The sequence below is a fragment of the Conger conger genome, chromosome 7, assembly GCF_963514075.1.
Source record: "Conger conger chromosome 7, fConCon1.1, whole genome shotgun sequence".
Classification (NCBI taxonomy): domain Eukaryota; kingdom Metazoa; phylum Chordata; class Actinopteri; order Anguilliformes; family Congridae; genus Conger; species Conger conger.
The window spans coordinates 31,059,920-31,086,938 of record NC_083766.1 but is presented as its reverse complement, the minus strand read 5'-3'; the positions used below and the strand labels follow the sequence as shown (position 1 = coordinate 31,086,938).

Here is a 27,019-nt window from a genome sequence, read left to right as displayed (position 1 = left end):
CTGCTCCTCAGGCAAGCATTTGGCGCATGCGCTTGCCAGCCGTCAAACGAGACGACCATTATTAACCGTATGTGCGCTGGAAAGCGAAAAAAATGGATGTTGAAGTATCCCTGGAAAACTATCATATTTTACGCGTTGCGATAATTGCAATAAGATTGCCTAAATATTAACAGGTAAAAGGCAACAGTACAGGTACACTCTAGCTAGCCTGTAGGCCTATTTATTCAGTATGATTCACTCATAGGCCTATTACAGTTTATTAATTGAGTAGCACTTCATCTCGATGCTGCCTCATATCCCTCTGCCTCATATCCCCCCAAGTAGTGTCACTTTATCTCAGCTTCCCAAAACAGTTAAGTAAAAAGAACGTGAACGTATTAAATTATAATTAAAATGAATTCAAATAAATAGCTTTATTTTTAAACACGTGTCCAATATTGGTGTGTGTGTGTGTGTGTGTGTGTGTGTGTGTGTGTGGGGCTTCTGAGGTAGCTTCCTGTTAATAACTTCTAAAGCTCAAATGCAAAGAAGGAGGAGCAATAAAAGGAGTGAAAGCTAGAGCGATAAATATAGACTGCTACTCTGGTGAAAACTCTGTTAATATCTGCTGTCGACCAGTAGAAATTGTTTCTGTTAGCATGTAGTGTGCTTGTGTGTAAAGTTGTTTTGACAGGAAATGAGTGACTGTTGAGTAGCCTCTCGCCCAAGCCACCCCCCCTACCTCTTGCATGACATCTTTGGTCACTCAAAAGAGAGCCTATAGCGCACAGGTGTCAAACTCCAGTCCTGGAGGGCCGTAGTGTCTGCTGGTTTTTGGGGTGTTCTTGGTTCATTCAAGTTATTGATTGGTTAAAGTATCCGCACGCCTTGTTCTCAAGGCCTTAATTGGCCTTAATTGGCAGCTGATTGAGAGGAAACCACAAAAACCCGCAGAGACTGCGGCCCCCTGGGGATTCAATTTGACACCCCTGCTATAGTGTAACAAACAAATGGTTTAAACTAGTGTAAATGCCTACTTATTCACACACACATTACATTACATTATTGGCATTTGGCAGACACTCTTATCCCGAGAGACGTACAGTTGATGAGACTAAGCAGGAGACAATCCTCCCCTGGAGCAATGCAGGGTTACGGGCCTTGCTCAAGGGCCCAACGGCTGTGCGGATCTTATTGTGGCTAGACGGGGGATTCAACCACCGACCTTGCGGGTCCCAGTCATGTACTTTAACCACTACACTACAGGCCACATGCACGCACGCACACACGCACGCACGCACGCACAGAACCTAAAACAAACAACTTGCACAGAACCTGATGCCAGCCGTTACTGTGGCTCAGATCATTTTAGTGTTTTCTATGTATTGCTTGACTGGCTTACAAAAAAATGCTCTCATGCCTCAGTCGCGACAGTTTCTTTTGCACTTCCTACAAAATTAGTGTTGCTTGAGAATACGTCGATATCACCACATGCCACACAAACCCATGGCCGTGAAACACACACATACACACACACACACACACACACATTTTTACTTCAGTCTGTTTTATGAAAAAAATAGAGTGATCACAGGGGAAACCAGCAGTGCCATTTGGAGAAGGAAATGTATCCGTGGAGGTAAAACATTTGACAAAGCTGTATATAACAAAGCATTCCTGTTGCTTTGTTATCATTTTAAAGTCTATATTTTTTCCTGGCCAATAAAATTCATTCATTCATTGCTCCAGGCCCAAGTCTAAGCATCAGACTGAATGGCCTTACATGCACATAACCAGTATGGATATACACCCCTCTTCCACACTCTCTTCCACATTGTGGTGGCGCTACACGTTTTGTGTTGCAAAGCTTAGTAACCAGAATATCCCTCTTCCTCCTCTGACTAAGCGTGTTTACACAGAGTCACCTTCCTGTTTCCCACGGTGACAGCAGTACACAGCACATAGAGACCAGTGCTTAGCAACCCGTAGATGTGACATCACACAAACACACACATAGGAGAGCTCTACAGAGCGCCGGATAAAGTGTGTGATGGATTGAGATTCATGGGCTCCAGATGCGATGTAACATGTTAACCTCTTGACATTTTTTAATATTATTTGAGTGCTTTTCATACTTGTACGGACCATGGGAGTGGTGAGCAGACAGACATGCTACCCCTTTTCTGCCCTTGCATGATAAGCTACATTCCTATTGTTTACAACAACACAACACTTAAGAACAAGGCATTGAAAAATATTTAAATGTAATATGTAATATGCCATTTGATGTAACATATTTATATATCCTAAAATATTTAAGGATTGGAGCGGTAGGTGCAGCTACAGTAAGTGGTTTTCAATTTGTCAACCTGCATCATATAAGGAAGTCATCTCTGCATCTACTTCTGTATTTAAATGGTCAATGGTTATAATCCCAAGGCTCCTGGGCATGTTCAGCACTGCTGTGGTCTGCGAGGTGTGGCACTGCACTGAGAATGAGTGCTTCAGCTGGATACGACTCCTGACAGTCCTCACATTCATATAGTGAACAGTATAGCATTCAATTTTTTCTTTCAATAATTCCCACATTATACATGTATTCTTACTAGGATTTGACTGCTTTGTTGTGTTAGAATGTGTATGAACCTCCACACAACTACACACACACACACACACACTCTCTCTCTCTCTTTCTCTCTCTCTCTACACAAATAGTTGCTCTCTCATGCATTCACACCATCAGCTTCTCTTTTCTATATTTTTTCTGCACTGCGTGTAGCTGTGGCGGGTGCGAGTTTGAGTGTGAAATGTGTCAGTCACATCAAGCTAAACTATACCCGTGCCCCTCCCTGACCAGCATGTTTCACATGCTGTTCTGTTCATTGGCCAGTTGACAGTCAGACAGGCTCAAAACCACCTGCACCTTTCAAAAGCCGAAAATGAATATGCAGTAGGAGATATAAAACAAGGGCAATGGCAGTGATTTGTCTTGGCAGGGTATGAACAATGTGCATGAGTGCACCCTCGTGCACAAGCGCGTCTGTACTGTGCATCTATCTGTGTGTCTCTGCACGGATTAGGAGGGAGAGTAGCAGAGATGGGATTAGGATTACAAAGGGGATATGGCGGCAGGCTTTAACGCCAAGGCTAACGGGAGGAAAGTGATTCCTGGATTTTAATTACAGCCCAGCTCTGATGCCTTGGCTCCATCACAAAAAATGAGAGGGAACACAGGAGCTACGGTCAGGAAGAACAAGGAGGCAGGAAGGGGTGGAGGGATTGGGGATTTTATACCACTGTTCGTCTGAATAGCTATATTGAAGCTAATCATACAAGAGTAAATTGTGATATTGTAGAATCCTAGAGCACATTTATATAAGTAAAAACAAATATATAAGTATAACATATCAGTATTAGTGTACTCATTGGCTTGCTTGCTTGGTTTCAGTGATGACATTCATAGAATGCAGTACTAATTTTACATTGGTAGAGGGCGCCAATGACCAACTTTAGCATTCCTATTGTTATCTTGCTTTTACTTGAAGGGCGGATTGTCATTAAAGTTTTGTGAACCATGATGTAATCTTGGTTTTTGATATCACATGGTTGTCAGTACTGACAGCACGGAACAACTTATACTTCTGAATTATAAGTTAATCATCCTTAGATTGATTAGGCTGAGCTATAATATGAGAGCAATGTGCCTGGAATATTTTTCCACTGGCAAAACAGGCCTGGGCATCCCCATTGAACCAAAAGTATAGGGATTCTTATTTTATTCTATTTCATTTAATTTATTTTATCACATTCATCTCAGTTCTTTAGATTTTTAAATTAAAATCATTGTAAGAACAATATTTTTTTTAACCATTATTTATTTGATTTTCAGAACATGTTGTAGGTTATATTTCAGTATAGTGATGCTGCTTTGCTACTATCCCATTGCTTACTGTTGCACTGATCATATTTTTTTAGTATTGTGTAATATTGACACCACAGTCCACCTAGATCATCATTAGTGTTATTCTTAAGTCAGGTTGTCCTTCAATTTAAATGCGCATACAAGGCCTGAGTTGCCATTTCCCCTTTTCTCTGTCTCATTCCTCATTTCACTCCTGCTTTTTACCTATCGTTCCTACATTTTCTGCATCCCTCCTTCTTTCTGTAACAATTTGTCCCTGAACAGTAATGTGATGAGTGAAAGAGAGAGATTGGGGGGGATCTTTAATATACCGGGTGGACAGAGGATAGAGGCAGCACAGAGACAAGGGAAAGATGGAAAGAGGAGGAGATGATGTGTGTCTATGGAGATAAGAGCATATTTGTATTTTGCTGAAGGAGTTCATTAACTGAGCAGCAGTCTAAGTAACAGGCTGCTCCTGATATATTCAATAACATTCTTGGGTGGGAGGGGGTGTGGGGAGAGGGTGATTTCCTGTTTGAAGAGCTCCAGCCTATCAGTGAAGAATCTATGGGAGAGATAAAGAGGAGAGATGCAATGCCAGGTTTTCGACTGTAATATAGAAAATGAGAGAAATTCAACAGGAAATTACAAACCCAAGAGTCAAAGGAAAGGAGGGAGATCTATTAAAAAACCCCATGTCATAAACTGTACACGCCATCCTGACAAACATCCACATATTAGCCAGAAAGAACATACGCAATATAGGCTACAATGGTATTTATTATAGCACGTTATAGTGGAAAATGCATTGCACTCAGATAATGGTTACTACTCGTCTTCTCTGCCAGTTTATATGCACATCTTTGCTTCTACTGTCTTTCTTACCAGCTATTCTAATACCTGGGCTATAATCTGCCCTGCACTGTGATTATTTATCTTGGGCATTCTTCATGACATCCCCATTACCATTTAGGCTGATTAATTCCTGATGCTTTGCGGTTCATGGAGGATGGACTCCCTTTTATTCCTGAGATTTCCTTCCACGGAGGAGTATTTTTTTAACACTGTTTGAGAGGGGTTTTTTTGCTTTTCACTGGAGACTTTTTTTGAACTCACTTGCTGCTTTTATGGCAGTTTATGCCCATTGTTTATCATGGCTGTCTTTACGTCCATGTATTAATCCTGCATAATTACAACATATACAGCATATCTTCTGTACAGGAATATGAGAAATACAGTTCATATAATAACCACTTCATGTACCATTTAGGTAGGAAATGACAGATACATATGCAGTGAGCACTTTATTAGGTATTTATTAGACTTTTTTTTTAGACTTCTACTGCTGTAGCCTATCCACTTCAGAGATCCCCTTCTGCATACCACTGTTGTATGTGTAGTTAATTGCGTTACTGTCACTTTCCTGTCAGCTTTGACCAGTCAGTCCCTTCTCTCATTAACAAGGCGTTTCTGTCTGCAGAACTGCTGCTCACTGGATTTTTGTTTTTATTTTTTTGCACCAGTCTTTGCAAACTCTAGAGACTAGTGTGCGTGAAAATCCCAGCAGTTTCTGAGATACTCAAACCACCCTGTCTGGCACCAACAATCATTCCATGGTCAAAGTCACTTAGATCACATTTTTGACCCATTCTGATGGCTGATTAGATACTCACATAACTAGGTGCAATAAAGTAAAAATTTTATAAAGTGCTCGGCATTAAAGAGAAAAGAGGCAAGGGAAAAGTAAATATCAGGAAATGGTTAAAGACAAAAAAGGAAAGTTTGGGAAAACAATCTAAAACGTAGGGGACGTAAACCAGAGGAGATAACAAGAGAGCGAGAGAAAGGGATCATTCGAAAGGGAGAAACGATATGTAAGGGATATGGAGATGAACAGATAAAGTGCTAGAGGTGCGAGGAGTGCGGTGGATGTACTGTGGTGTTTAAAATAGATCTGAGATGATAATCGATATTGAGGAAATGGAAGGTTTTTATCATTCTGGACAGTGGCCTGGCTGGAAATTGCAATGTGATTCACCAGTCTTCTTCTTGTGTATTTTTAGTCTCCGTCTAGCTTTGAACAGAGCTGCTAGGTGTTTATGTCAGTCATCAGTGTACATTACAGCTAGGTGGCTGTAAACTGTAAAAAGTCATTAAAAAATCTATATTACATTTTGAATACAGCACCATAATTTCTGGAAAACCCTGATGACAGAATGCAAGATTGCTAGCTAGTTCCAGCTAGCTAGTATGAAGGGCATTAGCGAGTTATCTACTTATATCAATAGGTAACAATGAAGGTGCTGTATTGCCAAGTTATATGATTCTGATTTAATAGCAGCCTACCTAGCGCAGGTATCACTGTAATCTACTTTAAAGGACTGAGTTATATATAAATATATACATTACTTGAAATGTAGTGGATTGTTAGATGTACTGGCCCTGAGAGTTTTTGTGTGTGATGAAGGATATTTCAGATATATACAGAAGTTTCAGACAACCTGACAGCTTTACAATGGCATGTACTGGCATTTGAGTGGTCTTAAGTAAGCACATGAACACTTTAAATAATTAAATGTGTATCCTTCACTTGGACACAACTGCCTTTTTTCCTGTGTGAAAGGGGCGATATGCTCTCTCATGAAGACTAAAATGTTCTTACAAACTGTGAACCCCCTTTCTTCTGATGTGCAAGTGGTTTTTGTGGAAAAAAAATAATATTGTTTTTAAATAAAATAAAAGAATGTGTTGTCATTGACGCCTGGCCATGGATGAGAAGATAAGGACACGCTATTCTCTCAACATACGGTCTCTTCTCTCAGCAAGAACTTGGCTTGGGCTAATCGGAGACATAGTGGCGCATTAAGAAACACAAAGCAGCATGGGGTCAAAGATGTGAAGAAACACTATTTAATGAAGCGTGCATGCAGAATTGCATGTGAACACTGGGCTTTTGGATGTTCTGGACCAAATTAAGTGCAATTCTGTGTGCGCGCCACACGGCTGGAATTGTCAGGTCACAGTGGAGCCCATACACGGAGACTTAAGTGACCGAATCACCTTCATAGAAGAGCATCCATACCCTCTCTAGATGATAGAAAACTGTATATCATAGCCATGAATATAATTTAAAGTAGTAAGCTGTATTTAATAATAGCCACAATGCACAACACTGTTTTACACACTCAGTTTATTTATTTTCTCTTATAATACAGATGATCTTATGTACGTATATATTTCCTCCATAGTTTTTTTTTTTTTTTTCAGTCTTATACAAATCATAGGTACTGTAAACTCGGAACGCTGAAGTATTTACTTTTTTATTTCACAGGATACTATTGTTATGAGAAATACACAGATAAACAGCTGGTATGGAGAGATATCTCTACATACAGTATAACACGGAAATGCACATGAACTGATCTCTCTCACTCTCTCTCGCTCTCTCTCTTTCTCTCTCTCACACACACACACACACACACACACACACAAAACAATTTTCTCTCAGTGACACCCCCCCTCTTGCTCAATCATGTGTTTGCTCTCTGGAACTGCCACACACCAGATTCACATATATGCCCTTACAGAAAAGACACAAATACATTTGTATGCTTATATGTGCTGGTATACTAGTACTTCTGTTTGAAATGAAAATATCATTGCCCATATCATAAAAAACACAGTGCTGAATAACAAGGAAAAACATAACAGTCCTGGTCATCATTGTCAATGCCATTATCACCATCATTATTATATTTTGTTTTCTTCAGTACTATAATAATAATAACAATAATAATAATAATAATAGTAATAATAATAATAATAATAATAATAAAAGTAAGCATTAAATGAGAATAACTCAATAGTATAGAGATCTGTATCTGACTAAATATTCTTCTATTTCATATATTAAATCTCTGTTCCCTGTACAGTATGTTTGCCTGTGCATAAGTACATTGTGTATTGATAACAAAATTTGTGTTTTTAAAAGATATAAAAATAAAAATAAAAAGGGGTAGCTTCCATAAAGTGAATAGTGATGATATCACCTGTTTGGGGAAATGGTAAAACCACAGTTTATAACAGTAAGTAAGATTGGTGACAACATTAGTATTAGCGAGGAAACTAAGAAGCTGAATCTCTTTTATCAGTGGCACTGAACTGACCGTCACATGTAGAGAATTATTCTAAGAGAATGGTGTGCTACAATGAGGTGTTTGCCAGATGCCAGGGATTTCATTTCCCCAAATATAAAACATCTCCCAAACCCAATTTTTATAATCCACCTTCTTTCACTGACTTCCATACTAATTCCCAATCCCTAAATTTTGGACCCCACCCCAGAATGGCAATCCTGGTTACACACTGTCACAATATTTGCATCAATAAAGAATTGTACAGGGGGCAGCAGGTAGTCTCTTTCTTGCAGTTCATCCTTGTTTCCAGAGGAGGGCGACATTGTCATCATCGGGATCAGACTGCATTGGCGATGATTGTGCTCCGGTGTCCCCGCTCACTTCCAGGCTCGGGAGTGATGCCTTTCAAAAGCCGCTGAGGGAGAGGAGAGGCAGGGATGAGACCACAAGAGGAGAGCGGAGGCCAAATGCCAAGAGCGCAAAATGTTCACGCACTGTACATCCACGACCAAAGAAGGTGTCAATGACACAATGACGTTTACACACTTCGAAACTGCTATATTGAACTCCCGCACATCCCTGTCTCTTTCGGTCTCACAGTTAAATTAAATTCATTTTCCATCCACTACTAATGAAGTTCTGGACTGAGACACAAAAGTCAAAAGTATCAGTAGCATTACGCCACCCTCATTGACCAGTATACCATTTTGCAGCCCTTTTTTTTTTACATGGCTATACTATGGGGTGCATTCTCTATATGTCCCTCCATCACTCGGTTGCCCCCAGCCCCTGCTCCCCGCCTTGCCTCTCACCTGTTTGAAAGTCCCTGGGGTGGTAAGAAGGTAGTACACCATGTATGCTGGCACGCAGATAAGGGAGGAGACTCCAATGCAGTAGCCAATCGCGGTGGTCCATGGTGGATAGAGGTAGTTGAACAGTTTCACTTCCGGAGGAAATGCCAGGAAACTGCCAATTATGTACTGGGAGGAAATGGTGATAATAATATCTGTAGGGAGCCAGACACTATATGATACAGTGAGCACATGCATATTTGTGGATTTGTAATACACTTTATGATGGAACTGAAGAACTGTGATTGGGTGGGATTGTCATGAATGCATCTGGCTGCATCTGCCATAAAAGATGCACTAATGTTTTCTACTGTACAACACTATCTGTAGTGGACCAATGCTGTATTGTGGCACTCGGGGTGGAACAGAGAGGACTGCCCAAGGTGTAGCAGAGATTTCAAAGTCCAGTCCAGCAGGCCTTGCTGGTTTTTGCGGGTTCCTTTCAAAATGGTAGCCAATATCTACCTTGGAAACAAGGTGTGTGAACTCCTAATAATGCAAAAGAAACAACATACATCACCTTTCATATAGCTCATTTGAAGTCACTGGGCTTCACAGAAAACAAAAGATGAATATATCACCATATAGTAAAAAACAACTTCAAGAACGACAATAGAAAATACTCAGAATATACAATCTGAGCAATAAATGGCTTAATTAAAAAACTTAGGTGCTACCCACAATGAAAAACAAACAGGCCCTGCTGCCCTCCAGGACTGGAGTCTGAGATCCGTGGTACATAGCCTGATGATTTAAGAGAGGAAGGGGCCGTAGCGTTCACTGTCCCACTACGGGAGCGCCGTAGTGTAAAACATGATGCGGGCTGCTGCAGGCAGCCAGCAGAGGGAAGTAAGAGGGGGTGACGAGGGAGTATTTAGGAAGAGATCGTAGATCAGCCGCGTAGCAGCATTCCACATGAGCTGCAGTGGCAGAGGGAGGAAGCACTTAGCGAGAGGGCCGGGGAGATTATGGTTCAGCTGACCGTGACATCTTTGGATGGTGCGTCTGCTAGCTTTTGCCATCCTGAATTTAAAGCAGGCCTAAGAGCTGCAATTGGCATCACAATGTAAAAGTACAGTATGTAAGGAAACTGAAATATGTAAAATCTAAATGCCTGTACAGCACAGATCCCAGAGGTGAGAAAGCAGAATACAAAAGGCCACAAACAATATTTCAATGTCCATGCCCCATCTGCGTCCCTTACCATTAGGAAAGTGGGACAAATGGCCACCCAACACACCCTCCAAAACCAGCCTGGGGAGAATCCAAGCATCATATGGACATCGCTGCAAAACCGAGGCATACCTGCAAAGGAAGGGAGGGGGAAAGAGTGAGAGTGAGAGAGAGAAAGTGAGAGAGAGCACTGTAGAATGGATGGAGGGTTCGATATATTGAAGCACTTTTCATACTGAAGGACATTTAATACATGTATTTTTTTTTTTTTACAATTATTGTAAAAATAATTTTACAGTACAAATCAGTACAGTTGTAACTGAGTTAACTGCTCTGAAATTTGCCACCGCAAATGAGAAGCGCTATATAAATAGTTTATTATTATTATTATTATTATATTTATTATTATCGAGTTGACTTTTTGAAATTTTGCTGGATATGTATGTACGTATGCATGTATGCATGTTTGTACGTATGTAAGTTTTTAGTCAGCAGAGAACCTCTCGAGCTTTGACAGAGTCAGAATTTACCATAGAACCAGGAGACAGCTATGACCTCCAGGAAGACCACAGCGATAACTGCCGGCCCAGTGGCATACTCTTCAAACAGCTTCACCACATACGCGCCTCCCTGGTGACCAGGGGAAGGGGGAGGGGAGAAAAAACATTTTCATAGGACCCCTGAGGGCAGGACGAGTTACTACAACATGGATGGACAGTATTTTAAAAGCATTTATTTAAAAAATGCATTGTTATGCACGCATTCCAAAGAGAAGCCAAAAGAGAAGCCAAAAATGTTAACTCTAAAATACTGAAATCATCAAAAATAGAAATAACAGTGAAAGATAAACAATCTTAGATACTGTATGTAATGATGCCCAATAGTTGGATTGATTGAAATACAACCTTCACCACCTGTAACCACAGCCACCTGCAAATTAATGTATGCCTCATTTTGATTGTGGTTTACAGATATATTTATTTGGCTCCTGTATTGTGCAATACAAGTAGAAGTGTAGCTCTTAGCATCCCTGCACCAGTTGAATATGATTTACACACGTGATTTAGTCCAGCACCAATCACAGACCGGGGGGACTCACGTATGCCAGGGTAGAGAGGGCTCCAAGGTAACAGACACACACCAGACCCAGAACAAACCACTCCCTCCGCTTCACCAGAACATGGGGAAACTCATCCAAAACGGCAGTGATCACCCCCTCCAGACCGGCAAACTGGGAGAGGGGAAAAGAAGAGGTCGGGAGTAGTAAAGGAGGGAGAGAGAGGGCACGACAGATGGGAGGAGAGGAAAGGGGGAGGCCAGGAAAAGAGAGTGGGGAGTGGCAGAATGAAGGAAAGCCATTAATGGAGACGAGAGGGAGGCAAGGAGACATACACATCAACAAGAATAGAGAGAAGAAAGGAAAGCAGAGAGAATAGAGAGAGAGGTAGTGGGGAAGTGAGTGGTCAGTGAGTGAGTGATTGGCCAGAAAACAGAAAGAACATGACAGAATACAGTAAAAACAGAAAAGTGACAACAACACCAGAGAAGGCTTGGAGAAGCCATTTCCCAAGACTAGAAAACAGATGACAGAGAACACAATCATTGTCACAGTTTGTTTTTTTCCAGCAAACTCCTGGGAACTGGCATGCGGTTGGCAAACACAAGCTAATGAAGTCACAGGTGATAAGAAGCACAAAGAGCCAACAATGCACTCGTACGTGTGTACTGGCTCCTGTTGACAGCTCTCCCCGCTGCAGTGTGACCCCATACAACTGAACACACCCACACACGACTGTTGATACAGCCAGTTGATGACAAATGTGCACTGAGCCACAATAAATATTATGCCGGGGCTAGGCACGCAAGAAAGGGAGGGGGAAGGGTAGTTCAGCCCGATCAGCAGTTTTTCTTTTACCTATCATTTTAAGACACATTGAAATCAGGAAGGCAATATCAATATTTGCATCTTGATAGTTACCCGGCTTCCAGGCGCAAACAGGCAAGGCTTCCTTGGGTTAGCTGATCTAGGACCAGTGCTTATCTACTGATGTTCAGACTTAGGAAACCTGGAAGGAAGCATGTGAGCTGATCCGGGCCCTGCAGCTGCATGTGTAGTGAGACGCTAGGCAGAGAAACTGACCGTGCTATCCAGCCCCAGCATGATGATCATGAGGAAGAAGATTATAGCGAAGAAGGTGGAGGCTGGCATGTTGGCGAGGGCCTCTGCATAGGTGATGAAGAGCAGGCTGGGGCCTACGAACAGAGGAGGGAAGAGAGTAAGAGAAGTGGGGAAAGTGGGAGAAAGGAGGGTGAGAGAAGGGGATAGAGGGAGAGTGAGAGAAGGGGAGAGGAGAGACTGGGAGTCAGATTGAGACAGCGTGATAAAACAATGGTATTATCATGAACTCCCAAGGTAAAAAGCGAGATCATCCCAAAGTCAACCATGCGTAACTCTGAAAGGTAAATGTTGTCCTGACTTAAAAACAAATGGCCACTGGCAGAGCGTCCTGGTATGCAGGATGACTGGAAGTTCGAAAGGTTCTTCAGATTATGTAATCTGTGCTCAGAAGAGTTATTGGCCTCCAGTTCTTTGGTGAGCCAAGTCTCCCTTAATTAACTGCAAAGTCAACACTGCTCAATAGCTGCTAATAGTTCATTCTTCAGACATCAAACATTCCTATAGCACATTGGAAAAATCATCATGCATCATCATGAAACATCTATGCAATGTATTTGTTTTGTCTGCTATGCCCTTTTTTCTTATTTCAAAAGAAAGTTATTTCAGGGAAATCCAAAGGCCTCACCTGCATATGTGCACCTTTTGATTTACCCTGAAGGAGAGAACCAAAATTCCAACACAGCTCATTTAATTCTGGTCTTAAGCCCATCTGATTTTGCCCAATAATTTTACCCTCCACCCATCTGAAGTTATCCTTAATCATTATCAACACCCTCTTTGTCTCTACAGTAGACTAAGCAGTATATTGCTGACAGAGTTTTTCTTTGGATTGTTTTCAACATTCCAACACAGGAAGAGAGTTATTCAATACCACCAAAAATGGTACATTTCTCCCTCCATCCCAACTATATTTATTCCATTTCTAAATCAACGCCTGTTTGGAAATGAATTGCAAAGGTTCAAAACACATCCACTCCTGTTTCTTGAAGAAATAAAACACATTATTTCTGTTTTTACATGGACTTTTAACCCATGTCTCTGGCACCACTGATAATTCAAGAACCTATGTTTAAAACTTCCATTAAAAAATAAAAACAAAAAAAGTAAAAAAAAATTAAGACACTTAGTGCGACCTATGTAAGATTTATTGTGGGTAAAAACACTCCGCTGTAGCTCACTTTATGAGGTTTCATCTTTTCTTAAAGGTCACAACCTCTACTCCACTGGATGCAGCCCTTACTTATCGAAAAAAATGTATATCCATCAGGGAGTTTTTTTTCCAAGTCAACATTCCTTTGACCCTTTGTTCTCACAAGGATATTAAAAACATCCTCAACAGGATACCACAACCCATCATCCAGCTGACTTGGCGATATCTGCGAAACAATGGAAAAATCGAAATATCCTCCCCATATTCCTCAGTTCCAACCTGCTCCTCAAATGGAGACATATCACTCATCCCTTCCACACAATCTTCAGTTACTGGAACTCCACCATTATCTCACCTAGCTTCCTTGGAAGGGAGTCTGCTTGTGTTGCTTCCAACCCCCACCCGCTCCCTTTTTTTCCTGCCCAATAAATCGTCATGCCTCTGAGACACCCTAAATCCCATCATTATCAAGTTGGGACTTTTCTTTTCTAGCCGCACTACCAACAAAGTTTATTTGCATGTGAGTTGCAAGCGAAGCTGAAAAGCTACCATTAAGGTTTTGGTTTACTTTGCCTTTATTATTTTAGGTTATTATTTTTATCCGTGAGGATATTGGCTATTGATTAAAAACATGAAAACACATTTTTTGTGAGTTCTTTAGTAACATTTCTCACCTGAAGATCATCTTATCTTAAAAAAACGAATTTAAACCAACGAATACATCAGCTCCCAGTAGGCTATTACATTAGATTTCTACCTATATGTAACTACCATGAAAAATAATCACAGGGACACGCGGAAACCAAAACAAATTTATCTCAGGTGTCAACATTCTTTCCATGACTTTAGCTAATTTGGCTGGACTGGCCATGTTGAGGCAGCTCATTCAGCTGCAGATGGTGTTTGGTGAGGTGAGGGGTGAGGCTGAGACTGCTCTCCTCCATACAAAAAACAGAGGTTACACATAGTCAGTCCCCCATTTTAGGGGACCAAAAGTAATTGAATAGTTGGTTTCTCAGCTGTTTCTGGTTAGTCAGGTGTATTCAATGGTTTCCTTAATCCAAGAATAAGAAAGGGTTCAGTTTTAATTCTAGTCTAGTCTAGTCTGGCATTGATTCTAGGTTTTTGATTGAGTTTGGAGGCATTTGATTGAACTTGAGCAGATACGATGATTCTGTATACTTCAGATTTCATTCTGCTAGTGCTAACAGCAGTTACATTATCAATGGAGGCAAGTGAGCCAACACCTGTGGCAGTCATACATGCTTTGGTTCTTGGGAAGCTCTGTTTTGTTCCTGCCATCGCTCAGATACAAGTCAAGCTTGGTTTCATCTTTCCACAAGACTTTATTCCAGAACTCTGCAGGTTATGCTATGTACTACTTAGCAAACAATAACCTGGCCATCCTGTTTGTTTTTGGTCCCCTAAAATGGGGGGAATATGTATAAAAATGTATGAATGAATCACTCAATATGGGTGTAAATACTCTTAAATTAAAGGTGACAGTCTGCAATTCAACCTCATATTCATATTTTCATTTCAAATCCAATATGCTGGAGTTCAGGGCCAAAAGAACACAGATTATACTACTGTCCAAATACTTACGGACTGCGCTGTACTCAATCTTGCTTTAATGCAGGACATTACTCTTGGAAAAGCAATCCAGTGTTTTAGACAAATTTCTCTTTAAATGTTTCAAACATTGACATTTTAAAATTGGAGTACATTGTTATATTTACATCTGGTGAAGCTAAATATGCAAATATTGAGCAGGATTACAGAATGTGCTGAATTCTAGATAGGCCAGTCCACAGAATAGTAAAAGCCCTCCTAAACTCCTACCATTCAATCAAAATGGTAAAAAAAAAAATCCCATTGTTCTGCCTGCTTGCATTGTTGCCTGGTTCATCTAAGGAGCTGCCATAGCTTTGTTATGCCACCCACTGAAAATAGTTAGAACCAGCTGCATACACAAAGACTAATGTAAACATACCTTCAGATTTTGTGAAGGTAGCTGGTATTTAACTCGTGGCTCTCTGATCCTGTAGCTCTATGAACATCATCTTTCTCCTTTAGCTCTTTATGTGCACAAGCAGACGTATAATGCTCTGTAACTTCACACTGAAAACCTGTTTCCACACTTGCACGCACACCGCATTGTCACAATGTGTTCAGCAAAACATTCCATACAGTGGCAAATTTCTCCACGATAAATTTAGATTTTTTGACTTCTAAATGCAGCTTGGAGGTGTGCTGCTCACCTGCATTTTTTGCCACAGCCTCTACACCCTGCTGCCTCATCTCAGCCATGTAGCCCAGTACAGAAAAGATGACGAATCCGGACAGGAAACTGGTCAGACAGTTGACGGAGCTCGTCAGTAAGGCGTCCCTGAGGAGCCAGACAGAAAAACATTTACAACAATGTGCGTTAGACCGACAGTACAGCTTCTGTTTAGTGAATATATAGTTAAAATGTTCTTGGTTTGCATGCTTTTGTATTACACAGGACCCAACCTTGTCTCAAAATCCCATCACCATGGCCGCTTGAGTGGAAGGAAGGTTGGAATGTTTTGCTACTTTACTGATTTGAGTGATGGAAATTAAAATTGGAATGCACAGCTTGCTAAGCATGATAAGCTTGCTGTCCCCGCTATGTGATGTAACTGGAATGGGAATAAGATCCTGGTCCTTGGAATCGCTCCCACCTGTAGCAGTTGTTGTGGAAGGGATTGTAGCTGGACAAGGCCAGCAGCACTCCAAATCCTGGCCCAAGAGAAAAAAAAATCTGTGCGGCCGCGTCTATCCAAACCTTAGGGAAGTAGAGACACTTTTGGATTAAGCAGCTGTCTGTTAAAAACAACAACAATATACACCATATTTCCATTCCTATTAATTAGTGAGAATCCCATTTATTGGGGCTATTCGCATCCACATTCTTCAAGATTGCTGATAAACTTGGGGAAAGCATTCTGAATTAGGGATGTGTTTTTTTATAGGTTAGCCAAAACAAACAAAAAGTACCTGGAAATGCTTTTTAAGTATGTTTTTTTGCAAACAATCCACATGCGCATCATTGAAAATTGGACAGATTCATGATGAAAGTGTATAAATGCGTGTTATATTGAGGCGAGGCACCACAGCTGAAAGGCGTGATTTTATGTCAATTGTTATATTTAGCTTGTTTATATATAATATACAAAACAATGATCAGACTCTAAGTAGTTAATTTAAATGTTTATATAGCAGCTGAGTGAAGTATACCAAGCACCAAAAAAAACATTTTCTCTAAATGACATATTTCCTGTACAAAAAACATTTCCCCCCCAACTGAAATTATAGATATAGTTATAGGCTAGAGAAGCTTTTTTTAGATATATTTAGTCTTTTCTATTTAATGGGGTATTTTACGTGGAAGAATATTAGAAAATTTAATTTTTCAGTATAATCATCAATCATCAATAAAACTAAAAATTTAAAACTCCTCTGTACATTACCAGCTATGGAGTCATTCATCACATCTAAACAGAAAAATTAATTCTGACTTAATCCACTGACGAAAAAAAGGGCTTTAAGTAATATGCAAAGTAGTGCTTTTTAATTATTAATGAGCTAATTTGCATTGTTTTCCTAAATGTAAAACAAATTCTGCATTGTTGTCCACATTTAAAACATTTTGGTGGAAAGGATTTGTCCTCCTATTCATCTGTGATGTTTTTCCCCCCTAAGCTTTGTTCAGTGCAACACTGTTCAGTGACTACACCCCCCTCACCGTGGTGGTGAGAAGCTTCTGCCAATCAGGTTTGAGATAGAAAGCCACACCCTTCCAGGCTCCGGGGAGGGTGACACCTCGGATCAGGAGCACCAGCAGAACCAGGTAGGGGAAGGTGGCCGTCACCCATACCACCTGAGAGAGAAGACAGGTAACAATAACATTTTTATCATCAGCATGATGTCATTGCAGGGTGACTTACAGTGCACAAACGCCCAAGGATTACAGAACATGAAAATTATCTGCAGATTAAATTGTAGTCACATTCATCCAGAAGAGTAGTTATGGAAGTCAGCCTGAAGGAATACACTGTTAGCACAAAAAACACAAAATTAATATAATTAGGAGGATTTTTTCTTAAAAGAAACATTTTATTTAAATTAGAACACACTTGCATTCAAGAAACCTGTTACTATTTTTACACGTACAGTTTTTGGCGTCTCTGCAGTTCGGTCACGCAGTTGTACTTCAGGCATTACTTCATCGTTCCACAACCCCCCTTATCGCTCGTCCCTCGTTCTGGCTTTGGGTCTGCCACCCCCACTTCTTCCCACTGACTCCCACTCACCTTGCCTGAAGTCTTCACCCCCTTCCAGATGCTGAAGTAGACTATGATGAAGATGAAGAGCAAGCAGAGGGCCAGCTGCCAGCTCACTGCCCCCAGATGGTGCAGCCCGGGGGAGCGATGCACCTGTAGCACATACCGTCTGTTCCAGAAGGCGAGAGGGGTGGGGAGATGGTGAAATGTACCGCTATGCAGACATACAGTGTTTCCTACCAATAAACCACTTTGAATTTGAGAAAGAAAATCTATATGAAAAAGTGAATTTTGAACATCTACGCCCCAAGCAAAGGAGTGGATCGAAGGACAACCCTAGCATTCTTATCTCAAGTTTATTTTTATTTTTATGTTACCTTTATTAAACATGGTAGGTCAACTGAGAATTCAATTCTCTTTTATGGGGATTCTTTTGGTTTGTCAAGGGATTGTGTAGCACCAAGTATAGGGGGATGATCAGCTGGCCAGGCGTAGATCCAATTTGACCAGGAGTGTATCTTTAATGTGATCATCGTCAAAACCTGCTGGGGCACAGTTTCTGTATTTGGTCCAGATTGAAGAGTGCCCCCCTACTGGTACTCTTAGAAACAATGCAGCAAAATGCATTGAAATGCATAGTCTTCCTACTCTTTCCTACTTCTTCCTACTCACATCTCTTTCAGTTTGGCTCCAACGAACAGCACAAGGTGCACTTACATAAAGAACTCCTCAGTGGGAGAGGTGGAGCTGTTGTACCAGGACTGGCTGAAGTTGTTGGGAGTGTAGGGGGTGCAGGAGGGTGTGTTCCAAGCATTGTTGCAGGTTTTCCAGGGCAGTGTGGATCGGAATGAGGACAGGAGGTAGTACAGGGCCCAGGCCATGATGGTGTTGTAGTAGAAGGCGACGTAGAGAGCAATGACACAGATGGCAAAGCCAATACCTGAAAGGCAGAGGGATCTCTTTATTCTAAAGAGGCTGCAGTGTCCGTAGTTGGATTATTACATTTCAAAAGGTTCACAATTTGTATTTGTCAATATGAGGTGTACTGTCCACCTGTATGGTTTGGTGAGGAGTTTCAAAATTATAATTTAAGGTCTCTTCAGAAATTGAATATACTGTTATATACATTTATATATATCTACATGTATATATACATAAATACACATATTATACATATGTAGAATTCTAAAAAAAAATGATACATTATTTTTCACTGAAACATTTCTAATTGCAATATTTGAAAGTGGCAATAATTTGTATATTTGCCTCTACATTGTGAACATGTTTTCTGATCTATTTTATTTAAACATCGGCACACCATATTTTCAGTGTGACAAATATCTAACAAATGCTATTCAACAAACAATGAGTTCTGTGCACAAGTTATTATTGTAGTCATCCATAACTGGTTAAATGTGTTCTTCTCCCCTTGCAGTCAGTTCAGTACACAATATTAATTTTTCTAATTGCACTTTTTTATCATTCTATTGTATTTCAGAAATGAAACGCTTATCTGTTTGCTTTTCCAGATTAGGACCTAAACCCATAGGTGCTCTGGAAGCTTCCTTATCCTTCCCAGCATCAGCAATTTCATCTGAAGCCGTACGCCGCTCACTCACTGATATGTCCATATTGTCATATTGCGATTCAATATTTAAAGAGCTGTCTCTCGCCGAAATGTGTCCTTTTCCCTCTCGTCCCACAGGATGTGATTTTTATGAGCTATCCTGAACCAGCTAAACAATCAAATTAAACAAGACAGCGCAATATATATCCAAGGTGCGGCAGAATGTGAAACGTGCACCTTGCTCACTGTACTGAAGTTCAGATAGCGCATGAAGAATGGCCCTGAATTTGAAAAGGAGATTTATTCAGTAGGACTACTAGGTCAAAAGCAAGGGTGGGTCATATGAGTTAAAGGATGCATACCAATATTTTATAATTTACATAATCGGCCTTTACATAATTTTGGCTGCATTTCTTGATATGCTCATTAATGAACACTGTAGACTATTACTGTGCCCCTATATGAAAATCTTAACTTGGCCTAATCTGAATTTACAATAATTTCTGTCAATATGAAAATAAAGAAATCATTCACAAATGTATTATATTTTTTAAGTTTTTAAATGTACATTTATTTAATTAGACCAAATGTTAAAACGAGGCCAACCAAGCTTAAAAAAAACTTCCTGTGTACTCTGCTTGCTTAATAGAGTTGCCATTTTGGATTCTCATCATGAAACATTTTACATAAACAAAACTGTATTTTAACACACACACACACACACACACACACGCTCACTCTCTCTCTCTCACGCACACACACACAGACACATACACATGCGCACACACACATACCACCACAACACATATATCTGCTTCCTTCTATTGCCCCTTCTGTCTCACCCTTGAAGATGGGGCAGATGTGCCTCCAGACAGATATACATCCGCTACGGTGAAACTGCCCCAATGCTAGTTCCATGTAGAACAGTGGGACCCCCCCAAACACTGCCATCAACATGTAGGGAAGGAGAAATGCACCTGGAGACAGGGAGGGATGGGGTATTGAGGGTGGTGTGGGTGGTTAAGACACAAAGAAAGGTTTATGAAAGATGAGGGTGAGATACAGGGAACCTCTGAGACATTTTTAAACACAACAAAACCTTACATACACGGGTCCACTGTGTTTCCAAACCAATCACGTCAAATAAGTCATAAATCAATATTAACCACACTAAGCCTTGACCAAATAGTTGCAGAGTTGCACTGTTTGAACTGATAATCCGTGCTAATGTATTTGAAGCCACACACACTTAGTTTACAGTTCAGTTTTCAGACTGGGGACTTGAAAGAGCCTATTTCTAGTACACTCTGATTCCTGATTCCGTTAACATATAAATCGTCAAAATGACTGTTTGATTGTTTAAATAGAAGCAGAAACACTGTTGATGCAGGTCCCACCAAAACGCATATGTGTATGTATGCGCACACACAGACACACACACAGACAAATACATATGTGCGTGTGCATATGGGTCTTTTGTGGTAAAAGTCCTATTGACTGCTGTCATCACGTACACTACAAGCTGATTAAACAGGCAAAAAGACAACAGTAGACATGCACATGCATAACCACAAAGACATACAGGGCATTTGCTGATTTAGAGTGGGGAGAGGGTAAGTCCACATGACTGTGGTTAACCCTGTAATTTTATATTGTATGCTTGCACTAACATGTTCCCCATTTGTCTAACTTTCAACTGTAATCTTGCTTTCATATGGCATGCAGACCTCATAAAACATCCACAATCTTTTCATAAAGACACCTAATGCTTAGACAAACTAGCTTGTCCAATAACTTAAGAATGGAAGAGGCCATTCCTATTTATTCAGGCCATCACAGTAATGTTATATTAAATGCATCTGCACATACTGAGCCAATTTTTTTTTCAAATCAGTACAGGATACGGATTTTCTGGAGGCAGGGGAAGGCCATATCAGCCTGTTACCCTAAGGCTAGTTGGCTGTGCTGCTTCAGGATCATTCAAGATGTTTTCTTGAATGCCGTTGATTGCAAAGCCAGGACATGATTACACAGTTATGTACCCTGGTAATACTTTCCATTCTTTGCAACTATTTCTCTGCTAAGACAAAGCAATTACATTTTGGATCGCCAAGAAGCTAGAAAATAAGGAAATTCTTATGCTGTGTCCTTTGTGTTCTTCCCTGGACTGAATTTCCAGTCCCTGATTTATTTGGGTATTTCTCTCATCCCCCCCCCCCCCAATCTCTCCTCCGCACCCTTTCTCTGAGCCTCACCTCCTCCGTTCTGGTAGCAGATATAAGGGAAGCGCCAGACGTTTCCAAGGTCAACAGCATATCCGATGACGGACAGCAAAAAATCCATTTTCTTATCCCATGTCTCTCTGGGCTGCTCCAAACTTGTCTGCTGGACCATCAGCATTCTGGGGTACGCTCCGACACACCCCCTGTCCCGCGCCCCCTCACTGACACCACCCCCTGCTGGGGTTTGGGTGGAAGAGGTGGGATAGTCATCGGGAGAAGAGCTTGTCCTCTCCTGTGTCGCCACCATACCGTCTGCCATTCCACCAGCCAACAATAGGCTACCATTTTTCTTTGACTCTTCCGTGCTCTCTGTTTCTCCTTGGTAGTTTTCCCTGATTGCCATTGGCTGGTTCATTTCCATAGCGAAGCTGACTGTTAGGGATGTGGTGTGAGCAATATGAGTGGTCCTCTGTTGTGGTGCTCATCAAGGGATCAAGCAGGAATGCAGAGAGGACCAAGGGAAACCATACTTTGTTGGAATTTACAGGACCAGATGGAATGTTCCTCTTCGCTACGATTGGCCGATGCAGGTCAAGATGGAATGTTCTTGCCTGCTCTGATTGGCTGACAGCTCCTCTTCATCTGATCAGTCCAAGCAGCCAGATCACCTGTTTCAAGCTGCCAGAAAACAAATAAAAATCTGGAGTAATGCCTTCATTCAAGTTCATGTCATTTCCACAGGTTTTAATTGCACACATTTTTCGATATTCATTCGGATCTGTTTTCCCTTCCAATGTTTTAACCTTAACAATATTAAAAACATACACCTAATAATAATACAAATAATTAGATGGAATTAACACTACATATTTGTAGCTGTAAATAGAGTAGTTTTATGAAATATAATTTATGTTCAAAATATTTTTGAACGTAAACCAATTTTGTTGTTTTCTTTTTCCTGAATTGATTCATATTTACAGTAAGTATACACAGCTCTGTGTAATTTCACAGAAATATAAATGCTACAATTTGTCACCATGTCTTTAAAAATATTCCATGAATGCTGACGGAAAGTTTAATTTATTCTACCCATCACCACCAATAGAATATTTGTTCGAAAACGAATAATCTACTGTGTTAATCCCATAAACATCCATGACATTGCCATATAGATTTTCTTGTACTGCACGGTGTTTGAGAAAGTTTAATTTCAGACACCGGCTGACCGGAGATGAAATACAAAGAGCAGTTTGGAACTGAAAATTATCTTTCATTAATGCAATGGAAGGTATTCTTCCGACAATGGAAATCAAAATGCGCACTTCTGGCGTTGCAGGTATATCGACATCTGTTAAACACACTTGCTCCACTAATATAATTATACAATATCAGCAATATATAGCCCAACCTTATCTAGTTGTGTAGGCCTACTTTCCAATTACTATTGGCCGTCCTTTTCTCAAAATACAACTAAAGATCTCTTAGGAGAAAACACAAGAAGAAATCGTATGATTGAGCAAAACATTGAGCAAGACTATTCCTGGCGTTAGCTACAAACGTATGGCGTCTTCGGATACGAATCTGGAATTTGGTTAAATTAGCCTATTCCTTACATGCGTCTGTGAAACTTGCGCGCGGGCCAACGGGGTTACTTGGACCCAGACTGGGACAGCCTTGATCTCCCTAACTCAAACGGAATACATCAAGCAAAATACCAATCATTCCACTCGCCAAGGACTGCAGTATTTAATTGCATTTTGGTGGCGAAACTGGAGTAGTTTGCATGTAATGCTATTATCACGGCACAAGTTGCGGGGAGAATTCCAAGCCGTATTATGACCCGCGCTCACACACAACACCCCTGGAGGTACATGGAACACCTGGAGTATTATATAACACAAATAATGGAATGGGTAAAATGGGATTAAGGAAGACAGAAGTGGAGAATAAAAAATACGACCAGAATATTTGCGCAATGAATATGCGCGTGATATAACTTGAGAACCTCTTACCCACAAACAACAAAACGAACCGTGGAAAATCGAAGACGGATCAAAAATCAGGTGAGCGCGTCGAAGAAGCTAAATTTACTCTACCTACACTTAGTTTCCTGAAGACTGTGGATGTTTTTCTACTGACAGAACTCATACAGAAATCGAATATATGGCCATATATGTCGATAAAAACAAGACACATATTACATTTCCGTATGTGAATACCTCTTAATTTCGTTTAGGTTATTAACTGTATGTTGTACTATATTGTCTAAAAAAATTTTTTTCGTATTATACAACAGTTAAAGGGTCAACCGCATTGCTTAGATTCTTAGTTTTGACTTGACCCAAAAATAAATAGCTTAAATAAAGATCAGGCATATTTAATTAAGCTCCTTGTACTGGAACATTCGGCGTGAACTTTTGCCAAATTATACCGTATGCAATGGACGAAGTAAATTGTTTGCCATGTGTTTAACTCTAATTTAACTCGGGGGAAAAAAAAAACCCGTAATACACTCAACAACCCACATTTCCAGAACGCGCTCATGAAAAACAGGTCAAACCTTGGAACACTGAAGGCGATCACATTCTAAAAAGGTAGCTTGTAAGTTTTCATTAGGTTCACACCAGCATCTGTTGGCCAAAATGAGTCTTATCAAACATGCCTTTCAAATACAAAATGAAATAGTCTAAACGAAAGTCAAACTTCCAAAAAGCACTGCACAGCAAGTCTGCCATCTCATTTTCATCAACCCATAATTATCAAATTGTATACATCCTGTGACAAAACAGTGTTGCCTGATGTGTCAGACAAATAGCACAGCCGAGTGTTGCGTGCACTGTAATGAGCAATATGCATGCAGTATGGCAGACCCCTACTGTAATCTCTCTCCAAAACCCTCCTGATGCTGTGCCTATGTGGGCAGTGGAAGACCCTCCCGTGGAACATGTTAGGCGTCAAACATGTGTCTACAAATGGACAAATGGACAAATGTGTGTGCCAGTCCCATACACAACGCGACAGCAGCTCCTACCTTGCAGGTTGTTAGCCTTGGGGGCAGTCTCTCCCTCTCCGGGTGGTCCTCACTAACGTCCCGCTTTACTTACGGCTCCTTCTGTGCCTTCTCCTCCCTCTCTCTCCAGTACCAGAACATACATTTCCCATTGCCTTCTGCTACGTCACTTTAGCCCTCTCCTGTTTACTTTAGCTAGCTGCTCGCTTTTTTCCCTCCCGCTTACTTAACTCACTTCTTTAAAAAAAAAAAAAAAACTGAATATGCGGAGCAAGCAGACCTGTTTTGTCCCTTTCTCTCACCCACTCCTTCCCACTAGATTTCCAGGAACTCAGACCCGAGACTTTGACATGAGCACTGCTTAAGTACATAAGCACTTCCCTTTCTGCCCACTTTTCCTCTTTCCCAGACTTTCAAAGCACCGATTACCTCGCGCCGCCACCCACTGCCCCTTTCACACACGCACCCCTTCCACACACGCACCCCTTGTTTTTGTATCTCCAGTCTCTGTGTGATTTCTCTTTGTTCCTGACCGCAGCAGCCACTGCGTGCGTTTGTGTTTCAAAGCACACCTGTCCTGACAGCATCTCAAACAGTTTTGAGTGAATTGGGTGTCTAGGCTGGCATGTGAGTGCACGATTGCTTTTAGCACAGAGTGCCTTCTGCCTGCACTTGGTAGCTCCGTGTGCAGAATATACTGTTTGTATTTTCTGTGTTCGTACAGAGGCAAATCTGAAGGATCTGGCATGACCAAACTAAAGTAATTAAAGTAATTAAAGCCAATTTCTAATTATGTAATGTGCGGGATCCTTTTTGTTGGCCTTAATTATTTTTATTGAAGGAGTACAGCAGTGATAGAACCAGTCAAGGGTAACATAAGCAGACGTGTTTTTGAAACTATCTGTGGAGGAAACTATCTTGTCATAACTATTTTATAGCTGTATAAACTATTTTGAAAAGCGTAAGACTAAACCCAGGGAAGGCTTATTTCTGAGATAGAGAAGCAGCCGCCCACACTTCCACATAAAGAAAAAGAGGGGATTGACGCAGCCAAAACCACAGCAGTGCAGAGCTTCCAGATCAAACCCGTCTCCCACTGACCGGAACACATCGGCAAACCCCAGGGGTTAGAAAACAACATGACGATCAGGTCATTGCCATGTTAGTGGCCTAGCCCCTTTTGATCCGTCGCTCCCGGAGATGAGAGGCGAGCGGATTTCTTGCACGCTCCTTCCCAGTTTAACTGCACTACTGCCCCCTGGCCCAGGCAACAGAGAGAGGAGAGACCGACCAGCACTTCCTGCCCCATGTCAGATACCAGAAGGGAAGCAAGTCATTACACAGATATGATGAGAAATGTCATAAGCCGGGTGCCAAATTCCCAAGTGTCAGTTGAAGGAATGCCCTAATGGGAGCAGCCCCAGGGCTCTACATTTTGTTCGCATTTTAGGAACATTTGCTTCTGAAAATTGATGTGTGCTAACTGGAAAAAATAATTTAGGAGCACATCTACTAATTGAGTCACATTAGTGCGCTCCTGAATTTCCTGAAAAATGTTAGCGCACAGCCCAGGGAAGGGTGTGCAGCGGCACTTCCCACCCTCGCCGAGGGTTCAGGGACGGAGAAAGATTGGGTTCCACTCCTGAGGTGGTTGAGGTCGAAAGTGAGCACCCGTTGGTTTTGAGTCAGTTGAAAGCGTACCCAGTGCTTTTGTTTTTGTTAAATATTTTGTCACATTCACTGACTGGCACAATGTCATATTCACTGGCACAATGTCATGTCATTATTTATTTTAAACTAAAAAAGTCCAAGTGGGAATAATTGTGGTCTCAGTTTTACTCAGAGTTCCTCAGACTGCATAATAAACAGTGCAGTAGAACAGCACCCCCTTGTAGGATTAGGAGGAGTTACAATCTTTAGGATAAGCTAAAACAACGAGTGTATTGTACGATTCTTGTCCGGCTTATGCAACTCCTAATGTAAGGATCCCAAACTCAGTTCCTTGAGGACCACAGCATTTACTTTTTTTGGAATGTTTGAACTCTTAATTTAAGCTTACAGATGCAAAACAGGGGCGTCGAAACGTATCTGAAAAGGGTCATTGTGGGCGCAGGTTTAGTCGAGCACCAAGACACCTGATTGTACTTATCAATATCTTGATTGAAGACACCCACATCGACCAGTTTCACATAGGTTTGGACATCCCTGGGGCCTGTATAATGAAGTTGGACTACAGAGTTTGCTGGATAAATGCAGCTAGTAAAACTGTGAAGTTATATTTATTTCAGTCAAAGTTTAAGATTTGGGAGGGTTCCTGGTTTTACTCAGCACAGTTACCCATTTAACTCCATAATCCTGCTGTGTGATAAAGGCCCCTGGTCTAAAGAGACCATATAAGTTATCTTTCAAGGCCTAATTTGAAAGAAAACAAGCAGACAAAAACCTGCAGATACTGCAGCCCTCCCAAGACTGGAGTTAAACTTGCAGACACTGCTGCCGTCCAGGACTGGAGTTCAACCCACAGACACTGTGGCCCTCCAG

The 27,019-nt window shown here is 41.1% G+C and overlaps 1 protein-coding gene across 1 annotated transcript; it reads right to left on the bottom strand.

Moving 5' to 3' along the window:
- Positions 1-7,055: 7,055 nt before the first annotated feature.
- slc6a4a (solute carrier family 6 member 4a) lies at positions 7,056-24,818 on the bottom strand. Its single transcript, XM_061248346.1, has 14 exons — positions 24,500-24,818; positions 21,502-22,146; positions 20,089-20,223; positions 18,397-18,619; positions 17,710-17,848; positions 17,142-17,276; positions 16,078-16,181; positions 15,634-15,761; positions 12,184-12,296; positions 11,143-11,274; positions 10,574-10,673; positions 10,075-10,175; positions 8,832-8,999; positions 7,056-8,434 (listed from the first exon to the last, which is right to left on the bottom strand). Exons 2-14 carry the CDS (start codon positions 21,887-21,889, stop codon positions 8,357-8,359), a joined length of 1,944 nt encoding a protein of 647 aa, XP_061104330.1. The 5' UTR covers positions 21,890-22,146; positions 24,500-24,818; the 3' UTR covers positions 7,056-8,356.
- Positions 24,819-27,019: the final 2,201 nt, after the last annotated feature.

Bases quoted from the DNA above. Each gene is read 5' to 3' on its own strand.
- slc6a4a (XM_061248346.1), bottom strand. From the start codon at position 21,889: ATGGAAATGAACCAGCCAATGGCAATCAGGGAAAACTACCAAGGAGAA. The intron at 20,224-21,501 runs GTGAGGCTCAGA...CCCTGTCTCCAG, and splicing joins CTGCTACCAGAACGGAGGAG to GTGCATTTCTCCTTCCCTAC. The intron at 12,297-15,633 runs GTGAGCAGCACA...CTCTGTTCGTAG, and splicing joins GGCTGTGGCAAAAAATGCAG to GCCCCAGCCTGCTCTTCATC.